Below are 10,705 nucleotides of genomic sequence, written 5' to 3' on the forward strand. Positions count from 1 at the left end.
GTGAGAGTGGTAGCGGTTCAGTGGAACCCCACAATAAGAATCGCCAACTTAAAACCAGTTCTCACTAGCTCTCCAAAGGACACTGTACACGTGAATCTAATGAAGCAAACTGTAGATTCACGTCCAGCTGACATTCATTGAGCACATACTCTGTGTGCTAGCCTGGATTAGGGGCTTTCACATATTTTATCTTTCCTAGGTCTTGCATGGACAGTCACATTTCTTTTTAAGACAGAGTCTCACTCTGTTGCCCTGGGTAGAGTGCAGTGGTGTCATCGTAGCTTACTGCAGCCTCAAACTCCTGGGCTCAAGCAATCCTCCTGCCTCAGCCTCCTGAGTAGCTGGGACTACAGGGGTGCGCCACTATGCCCGGCTAATTTTTCTATTTTTAGTAGAGACGGGTTTTGCTCTTGCTCAGGACAGTCTCAAACTTCTGAGCTCAAGCGATCCTCTCGCCTCGGCCTCCTAGAGTGCTAGGATTACAGGCATGAGCCACTGCACCTGGCGACAGTCACATTTCTTATATGTGTTCAGGTCGTTGAGGTTTGTTATTTTAAAAGGCTGGAGTAAACCCTTCAGGTAAGCAGAAAACATTACAGTTACACATCCATCCCTGTTCACCACGAAGATTTGATCATCTAAAGACTGTCTTGAATGCTCAAGTACCTGCCGACGGCTTATAATAATTCTGATAGGAGCAGCCGTTTATTGAGCACTGTTGCAAGGAATTTGCATATCTTAATTCAGCATTCACATATACTCCGCTTTATGGTTGACTTAAGAGATTTTCAAAGATAATTGTGATTAGAGGAGCTATTTCCTTTAAATCCTTTATGTTGACTTTGGCCCCTAACTACACTAACATTTGTGGAGGGCTTCCTGCATAGCCCCAGCGTTGCTAAGTACTTTAAGCAGAGAAATGGGGCATAGGGGAGGGTCTGCTTATGGTGTCATTTATTCAGCCAATGAGCAGATACATCCAAGATGCTGAGGACCCAGTGTTGAACTAGTTCCTGGCCACGATGAGCTCAGAGTCTGGTCACCAGCCAGAGGAATGTATAAAAATTAAGCAACCGTAAAACTCTAAGAAATGAATGAATTCTTGAACTGCCAGCAAACTTGAGGTCATGAGGCTTGCCTCCTCCCTTATAAGCATGATATCTTAGTGAGACATAGTGAGACATAGTATGGGGATTACCGAGTCATCGTGTAATAGTCAGTGAAAACTGTACCATTAAAAGTTTCATGAGCTTGTTGACACAGGGTGTTTCCATGGAGATTTCTATTTGGGTTCAAGTTCTCTCCTATTTGTGCAGGACTTTGGACTTCCACTAGGGTTGTCACATCTATTACCACATCTAGCATATGAAAAGGCTCCTGTAATTTTTTGTGATTCATGGCTCTGACCTAGAGAACGCCTTTCTCCCCGCTGAAGTTCAGGGTGTTGCATGAGAAACTTTTACAGACCTGGGCGGAGCACTACAAGGATAAAACCAAATAAGGAGGCTGATATGCATGTGGACAGTCATCAGGGTCCCAGGGCTGGAGCAGAGGGAGAAGCAGGTGTAACTCAGGAATCTCAACATTCCTGGCTGTTGGCTGAGTGTCAAGGGCAAAGGTGAGAATTGAGTTCTCACTTCCTGTTTCAGATGTGGTGTGAGCTTTGCTGACACCAGCAGGCTTTGTCCTCACAGACCAAGAAGTATCGCTTTTTTAAGGGAATTAGAGGGATGGAATCAGTGCTCCCAGAATTCCCTTCTGGAATGTTCCTTATTCCAATCTCCATTTTATAGCTACAGAAATGTTTTACAACAGGCATGCATTATTCTCTTGGAGAGATAAATTTCTAATTATTTGCCAAAGTAGTAAGGGTTTTGGGAGACCCTTCCAGCCGCTACCTGAGGGCTCTCTTGGTGACTCAGTTTTAGTAGTAATGACAGCCACCATTTGTTGGCAGCTTCCTGTGTGCCACGCAGCACTTCCCCATTTCACATATGTAGGGGTTCTATATGGTGGTTGCTATTGTTGTTTACCGTTGCTATCCTGATTTTGCAGCTGAGGCAGCTCTGGCTTAGAGAGTTTAAATGATCCTGCCCAAGCCCCCAAGCGAGCAAGTCGTGGCATGGGGGCTTTTATCCCAGCTCTGACATCTTAACCACTAAGCCTCAGAGCCTCTGACTTAGCGTCAGGAAACTTTCTTGGAGGCTGAACATGAGTGTGTTGCAGCTGTTAGTCCAAACCTCATGGCATCCAGGGCCACAGGTCAATTCTGAAGTGTGTTTGTCCCACAGCGATCACAGGTACTTTGTGGGTGTGAGAGAGAAGAGGATTAGGCCGGGAGCCAGGAACAGGAAACACAGAGCAGGAAGGATCCCTGAGCAGGGCTGGTTTGTTGTCTTGGACGACCAGCGTGGCATTGTGGTTTCCTCGTGCATCCCAGGCACGGAGCAGGACTGGTTTTATAGCGAGGACGGCAAACGCCCAGTGATGAGGTGTTCGTTGGCCTTCGCTCCCAAATTATACTCTGATCTTGTTCCAGTTCAGTCCCTCTGAAAAACTAAATCCCCTCTTCTTGAATTCTTTCCTGTACTAATTAACACCACCCCCCAGCCCTCCCTGCCGACTCCTCCCCCCACATCTTTTCTTAAGGCAAAAGATAGCCTTGATCTTGTTAGTGGCCAGTGTTGCCTTTGGCTGAGGAATAGTCAAGTCTCAGCAAGTCACCTTACCGAATGCTTTTCCTCCAAAGGCGACTGACAAACCCAGGCTCATCACCTTCGCTTTACAGCTGAAGCCTTGTGTATTCAGACACCATAGCTTGAACGGGAAGATTCTCTCCATATATGAGAATTTTTTTCTTGGCTTGTCTGTTGGGTTGTTTTTCAAATTAGTTTTTAATTGACAAATTTGTCTTTTAATTAACCTTTTTCCCATTAATAACAACAATAATATTTATTGAATGTGCACTCTGTGTCAGGCATAGTGCTAAAGATTTTCATGATTATCTTATTTAATCTGGTATTATACCTGTACAGAATGTATTTATGTTATGATTCCCCACTCTGTAGATGAAGAAACTGAGGCTTGTAAAGGATAAACTATTTATCGTAGGTCACACAGCCAGTAATTCACCAAACTGGCATAGGAACTCTGTTGATTCCAAACCCTGGGTCTTCCCGTCTATTCTGCACAACAGCTGATTATGATGCACTTCTGAATGACCTAAACAATGTTCACTTTGAATAGTTCCACTAATTTTATCTCTCTTTTCATTTTTATTTCTAGTGTCTTCTACAAATGCTTCCGGGAACTGGAGGACCCAGTTAACCATAGGGCTATCTGAATACGAGACCCCAGCACATTCTTCCTACACCAGCTGCTATGGAAACGTCTATAATCCTTTGCCCTCTCCAAGCAGGTGAGAAAACAGTGCTTGAAAATTCTAGGAGGCTGGTCCTGTTCAAAAGAATTTAGGGATCCTACTTTACGAACATTGAATAATCTAACTCAGGAGTTGGTAAACTATAGCCGACAGGCCAAATCCAGCTGCCACCTGTTTTGGCAAATAAAGTTTTATTGGAAAACAACCATGCTCATGGATGTACATGTTATCTATGGCTGTTTTTGCACTATGAGGGCAGAGCTGAGCAGTTGCGACAGAGACCTTAAAGCCAACAAAACCAAAAATATCTGGCCCTTTAAGAAAAAGTTTGCTGACTCCTAATAGCTCATTCAAATTTGACCCTGTTCTTAGAGTCTATACATTCAATTCTGAGTCTGAAGGGGTTTTTTATTGTCCTTGCAGTGCTTGAAACTATATTATTGATTTGTCTGTTAAAGTCTTTTCTGGAACCTTGCAGGAAAAATACCTCTACTCCCAAAAAGGCTGTTGTTTATAGTGAGGTTCCCCATAGACAGTTGGTAGGCTGGATTTCAAACATTTGCTGCCTTTCTGTGTCTGACCCTCTGTTCACTAAGCAGCAACAGACGAAGCCAGCTGTCCTATTTGTAAAGTAGTTCTTTGTAAACGTTAGAGAAAATAATTGCAAACTCTGCATTACATGTTTTTTCAATTCTTTTTATACACATGAGGAGTTAAGTTTGAAGAGGTCATTTCTCCCTATCAGTTTCTCACAAGATAAAATCCACACCCATGGTGCCAAGAAGTAGATAGAGTATTTTCTGGTTGTTGTTTTTTTTTTTTTTTTTTTTTTTTGTAGAAAATTTAATTTTGACTCCTTTAAGTCAGATTGCTTCAGGCATAAAAGATTTATACAGACTACAAGTTAGAAAAGTTTCTGCACTGTTGAATTTAAGAAGTTAGCAGTTTCTTTATTAAGGCATTTAGTGTCACAAGCAAATTGGAGGTATTCGACCCCAACAGCCTTATTTTTCTTCTCCACATTCAGCAAGAGTTTTTCTTGGCTTGAAATATTAAGCCAATTGTCTCAACTCAACAAAGGGTATGCTCAAAATAGAATTTTATTGAAAATATACTTCAGAGGACATCAGATAGCTTGGACTTCTGTAAATAATGCTTGAAAATCAGTTAAGAGCAAGAACCAAAATGACAGGCCCCAAATTTGAGCTGAACCTTTTCAATTCAGTTCTAATCATTTTGTAATAATATACTTGCAAATATTTTTCATGTTTGTGTAATTTTACTTTTCTTGTTGACTCAGAAATGATATCAAACATTTCATGCATAAGTTCTAATATCCTTAACACCACTTTCATTGGACTCCGGAAGTGTTAAACATTTTTAGAGAAAAATCTGTTTTTACGTCTGTCCATTTATTATATTTCAGGCAGCCCAAGATAGCCTGATAGAGGAGTCTGATGTCAGAAGGGGCATAATGCACAGGAAATTAGAAGCTATTTAAAGATTCCTATTGTGTGTTTGTGTATGTGTACGCATACGTGAGCTCATGGTGGAAAATTTGGAAAATAATAAAGGGATAAATAAGTAGGAAGTAATTTAGCCATAATTCCACTATCCAGAAGTAGCAGCTATCGACATTTTGGCATTTTTTCCCCATTTTTCTACATTCATTTTTAACATAGTCATAATGACATTGTATATACAATTTTACATCTTATATATGAAATTTTACATCCCATTTTTTAAACTTAACATAATATAACCATGTTCCCATGTTTTTAAAAAACTCTTTAAACCTCATTTTATATGACCAATATGATATTCCACTCAAATGTAGTATACTTAATAGCTCCTTGTTTTTTAAACAATTGAGTTGTTTTTAGATTTTCTTTCTTTTTTTTTTTTTTGTAAGTAATGCTACTGTTAACATCTTTGTGTAAAATTTGTCTGAATTTCAGATTATTTCCTTAGGATAAATTCCAATAAGTAGTGTTAATGGATTAAATTTAAAAGTGATTTTTTTTTTAAGTCAATTTACTCTCCTAGGTGCAGGGATAATGGAAGTGCTTATTTCTACCCATTTGTTTATTTAGGATTTTTTTTGTTATGATACAGTCTGATCAATTTAACTTAACCTATTAACAAGGCAAGTATAATAACATTCATTCATAAAGGTTTATAAATCTGTTCCAAAATTGCATAAATTATTTTTATGAAAATATTATTTTTAAAATAAGAGAGAACTTAGGTTTCAAGGTAAAGATGAAAACTCAATTTCCTCTTAAGTTAAAGATTTGAAATGCTTAGCCATGTATATGCATGTTTTTTTTTTTTTAATGAAGTATATATTATTGAAAGATTCTTTTTTCCAGACTATTCAGGTCTTAAAATTTTTATAGAAAGATACAGATTTTTACCAACATAAATTTTTTTCCCAATATGATTTGGTAGAATTGTCGTTGGCATAAACTTTCCAAAGTAGAAATGTTGAAGCTACCTTGTATATAACAGAGTCAAATTCTTAGCTCTACTGCTGCAAACTATATTTTCAAATAACGTTTTTCTTTCACTTCCTGTTTTCCATCCTCTTTCCTCTTCCCTGTCTAACTCTACCTATCACTAGGCAAAACCAAGGGCTTCCGTCCCCAAGAATGGTTGTGTCTCCAGAAATGAGATCAGTTTTAAATTCCCTTTTCCTAAGTGTAGCCAGCCGTAGTAAGTACAGTCCCTGAAATCTGCGTGTTGCTCCTTCCACAGCAGGAGTTTTGCTTGCTCTGACTGATGCGTGGAGTTGTGAAATCTGATTTTATTTTAATGTTACATGAAAACACTAAAAACCTTTATTTCCAAAGCTCTTCTTCTTCCAAAGACTTTTTTTTAATCACCTTTACTAAAAGACTTTGACATTTAAAATAAAAAAGAAATCTACTAACTATCTAACCTATTTTAACCTACTGTTATAATAATGTGCTTTTGCTTATCTGAATGGTCAGTATAGTAGAATGCTTTCATTTGGATATACCATCCAAATATGCTTATAATTTTTAAATGCTATGCTGTTTCCTGGGTCACTCTCAATTTATACTTGACCCACAAACCCTAGGGGTATAAAATATGTCCCAAAGTGCCCCTGCTGCTAAATATAATTCCTTTGTCCCTGAGGAAGGCTTTTAGTATATTCCCCTAATTTGAAGAATACTTAAAATGTGGCTGTCAAAATCTACTTTTTTAAAAGTAAAGAAAAAATTAAAAATTTAAAAATAAAAAGTTAAAAATATGACTGTCAAACAAATAGAAAATAGGCATGTGTTAAAGATTTATTTAATTAATAAAAGAACTAGCTGAAGAGTAAAGCTGGTTCAAAGAGAACTCAAGACATTGAAAGAAGGAATGTTAAAATAAGATTACTAAATTAGATATAAAACAAGTTAATGCCCTACAGGGCAATAAAACTATAACCATAATCTTTTCGACTAGACAGAAGTTATTTGTATTTCTTCCACACAAAAACCTGTAAGTTAACATGTAACTTACTACAGTCTGAGTCCTAATCATTGGTAAACATAAGTTAAAGATATATCTCCCTAGAGAAATTAAATAATCCTTTTATGGGCCTTTTAGACAATGCTCCAGTATGACATCAAAAAGAACATGCTGTCATCATTCGCCTCATCTCTAAGTTTTGGAAATTTTTCTTAACAGTGCTTCCTACTAACTTCTTTAAGTGTAGTAGTCTTTAAACATAGTGCTGTAGGAACAAAAATGACCACTAGTAGTAACTTCTCTGGTTTTCTTTAATAGACAGTACTCAGACATCAGTCAACTGGACAGTGCAGATGGAAACCGACTGGAAGACAGCCTGGAGAGTAGTGAGCAGAGGCTCTATTGGCATGAAGATTCAAAGCCTGGAACATTAGTCTGAACTGCAGTTGGACCTCTTGACCAAGCACTGCGTTCTGACACTAGTGTGCCTTGCAAAATGTATTCGTCTTCCCAGAAGGCTGTTGGCTTTAGAAACCTAAAGGCATCAAAGGTTGAAGAGAAGACTTAGGTCGCCCTGGATGTGAATCACGCACTAAGCCCTACAAAGCCCCTGAATGAGGACTTGCCTTTCAAACTCCAGACGCTAACCTAACAGCAAGGTCTGACCACACGTTGAACCGTTGCCAAGAGAGGGCTCAGTGTGAAGTCTTTATCGATAGCAAGCACTTTTCAAGGGAATAAAAGTTGTTGAAGGCAAACCTCAAAACCGTGAAAGTGCGTTCAGGGTGTCCCATAGGCAAGAAGGACAGGGGAAAATTTCAGAGCACAATTCAGAATGACGAGAGAAGGGAAGCCAGAAGCTCCTGAGTCATTGCTCACCGTCACAAAGTTGGAAATTGTGAGCTGACAGAATAACGTGTGATTTCTACACAGACATGGACAATTGAAAATTGACAGTATTGGAAAATTACTTGAAGAGAAGTTGGATTTTTCATGAAGTTCTGAATGAGAGTAAATGTTTTTAGGATATTATAAAGAGTGATGTTTTTCATAAGCACCATAAAATGGGTTTGGGAAAGACTTATTGCTGTAGCATCCTGTAATATAACGTTATGGTAGCAGATTGGGGAAAATGAAGCAGCCCACTGAGTAATTGACAAACTCTGCTTGGAGAATTTTCTAAGGTACAATATCCTTGAGCTCATTTTTTCTTTCTCCACTAATTACACGATGAGCTATTGTTTAGGCTGGTAGCTCTCCAACTTGGCTGTCATTTAAAGTGGCAGACTTATTATGGAAAGTTTTTATGATCATGAGTTTGAAAAAGTATTTTAAGGTGTTACAGAAAGGACCCAAGGCAAGAACAACAACAAAAAAAAAACAAACAAAGCCACGTTGTTTTAGATGAATCGCGTGCCTTAAAATGGTGAACATTAGAAAATTAAACATATTACTACTATCTGGATTCCACAAGTAGTTTTAAGTCACTAAGTGACCAAAAAAAAAAAAAGATTAGCATTAAAAAAAAAAAAAATACTCCAAGCTGCAGTAGATTTAATTATGAGGCTAAAACTACCTCATACTTTTCTTGGAAGAACTAATTAGTTATGGTTTATTGTAGGGTTTTGTTTGTTTATTTTTTTAGAACAAATGATTTCCATATTCCAGATTCGTCTTTTTTGTCATCTTTACTCTGCTTCAATATTCCATAAAAGGTGCTCCTTTCCCCTTCTTTTATACAGGTTTCTTGTTCATATTGTGAATAGAGAAGTTTCTGAACAACTTTTTTTGAACATTTTCTATCTATATTCCAAAGCATGTAATATATACATAAAAATGATTTGTTAAACTGGTCCTTAGTCATTTGTATCACTAGAAATGAAGTTTGGGGAAAAAAATTTGGAAAGAGACAAACAAAAAATAACTTATTCCTTTTTGCATATTTGTATAGCCTTCTAGAAACAGAAATACACTTTTGCATATTCTTTTACTGTTCTGACTTTTTTGAGACCTATTATTTTTTTACATAGGTCAATAAACAAAAGGTGTGCTACTGAAAATGTTTACGTATTCTTCCATTTATGTTCAGGGCCCGTGTGAAAGCAGTTTGAAGTGCTCTACTTCAAGTAATCGTGTTGAGCAAGTTTTCAGATTTTTGTAGTATTACCGTATCTTATTGATTCCAAGATGTACGTTTTTTCATATTTACATCTGAAAACAGGGTTCATCTTTTGATTGATGGCATGTCCTAGTTGAATTGGCAGTGGTTTTTTTTTCCCTTTCTTTATGATACATAAAAATAATGCTGTGTCTTACAATAAAGTTATCTTAGAATTGATAAAATACGGTAGTTTACTGCCTCACTGAGGATGACTGATGAGAATTTTTAGGTTTCCTAATCTTTGGAATGTTATTTATTTGTGACAAGTAATTTGTCCTAGCTTCACAGACTGGCAAACAGGTCTTTCACATTCAAGAAAATATTTCACGTGACATCTTTTTATCCTGTACTATAGGGAGAGGGGAGTGGGAAACGAAATGTAGAGAGACCTTAATATTAATATTTCCATACATGTATCTTACATAAAAATATCCTTTTCCCGTTCAAGAAACGATATGCTCAGAATTGCAAGTATATCTTAAAAGGGCAAATAAAATTTGGTTCCCAAATAGGAAAAGAAGACAGAAATGGAAGCACAGTGAGCCTACTCCCCGATTTCCCCCATCTCTTTTGAAAAATATCTCTCAGCCACATTGGTATGTTTATTAAAAAGCAAACAATGACAAAGGCAAAGTATTCAATGTGCAAACTTCCTTTCTTATTGCAAAGTATCATATACTTATGGTAAAAATTTTAAATGCAAACACAAAATAAATACATAACATAAAAACATAATCATGCCCCATAATCTAACACTCTCAGACATAACAATGTTAATTTGTTGCATATTAATTTGGATTTTTTTCTATATATTAATTTTTTTAAAAATCCAGCATCATATTACAAGTACAAATTTATAACTTGGTTTTTTTTTTTTGTTTTTTACCTAACATATGTTGGGTCTCGCTTTGTATCAATACATATTGATCTACCTCATAAAGATGTGTTTTACAAGGTGGATTTTAGAAATTGCCTCACCTTCCTTGATGTTTATAATTTGTTCTATATTTGAGAAAATTCTTCAAAATTCTTCCTTGTACTCATATAAGCTTAAATGTCATAAGCAATAAAGATTCCAAAATTGTTTTAAACTATTTGTCCTGTTCTTAGGAACAAAAGCTGAGACTAAAGAGTTCCCTCAAATGTCAGTCCTTAAAGAGCTTCCAGAATCGGAATAATAACTTTCTTCAGTGCAGTAGGCAAGTTTGTACTATTTTCTACCATGGTGCTTCTCAAACTATCCATGGTGAAAGACCAGTTTTGAAAATTCCAATCTATTGTGGACCTATATTGTAATTTTATAAAGTAAAATAAAAATGAATTACTAAGGGGAAAGCTAATTCAGAAAAATAAATTACTAGGTAATTGAAATAACAGGAAAATATATGTTCCTAATTATTATTAGATTCAGCAGGCATAAAACTACTGTGTCAAGTTGCAATGAATGTTTCTAAACACTAATTCTAAATTTCTATACTTACCTTGGCCCAAGTTCCAGTAACAAGGTTTCCAGAACCCCCTTTGGTTGACCTGGAGGTATAGCAAAGGAGGTGCTTCAGCCATGCTTGTTAACAAGGCAAGCCATTAGTTGTTCCCTGTTATCTCACAGAGCATGGAGATGCAGTTCATTTCCAAAGAGATCTTTTGACACATACACAGAACCCAGAAGATAAAGTGAC

General features: G+C 36.9%; 1 protein-coding gene across 4 annotated transcripts in view; it reads left to right on the forward strand.

Annotated features, from left to right (window-relative positions):
* The window catches only part of FRMD4B (FERM domain containing 4B), a 293,677-nt gene extending 284,474 nt beyond the window's left edge, over positions 1-9,203 (forward strand). For all 4 annotated transcript variants that reach the window (XM_045529652.1, XM_045529650.1, XM_045529648.1 and 1 more), the window contains 2 exons: positions 3,286-3,418; positions 7,184-9,203. In XM_045529652.1, the coding sequence (XP_045385608.1) occupies positions 3,286-3,418; positions 7,184-7,304 (254 nt within the window). In that variant the 3' untranslated portion in view covers positions 7,305-9,203. The remainder of the gene's footprint in view (positions 1-3,285; positions 3,419-7,183) is intronic.
* The last annotated feature ends 1,502 nt before the right edge of the window (positions 9,204-10,705 follow it).

This window comes from Lemur catta, chromosome 18, assembly GCF_020740605.2.
Source record: "Lemur catta isolate mLemCat1 chromosome 18, mLemCat1.pri, whole genome shotgun sequence".
NCBI classification, from domain to species: domain Eukaryota; kingdom Metazoa; phylum Chordata; class Mammalia; order Primates; family Lemuridae; genus Lemur; species Lemur catta.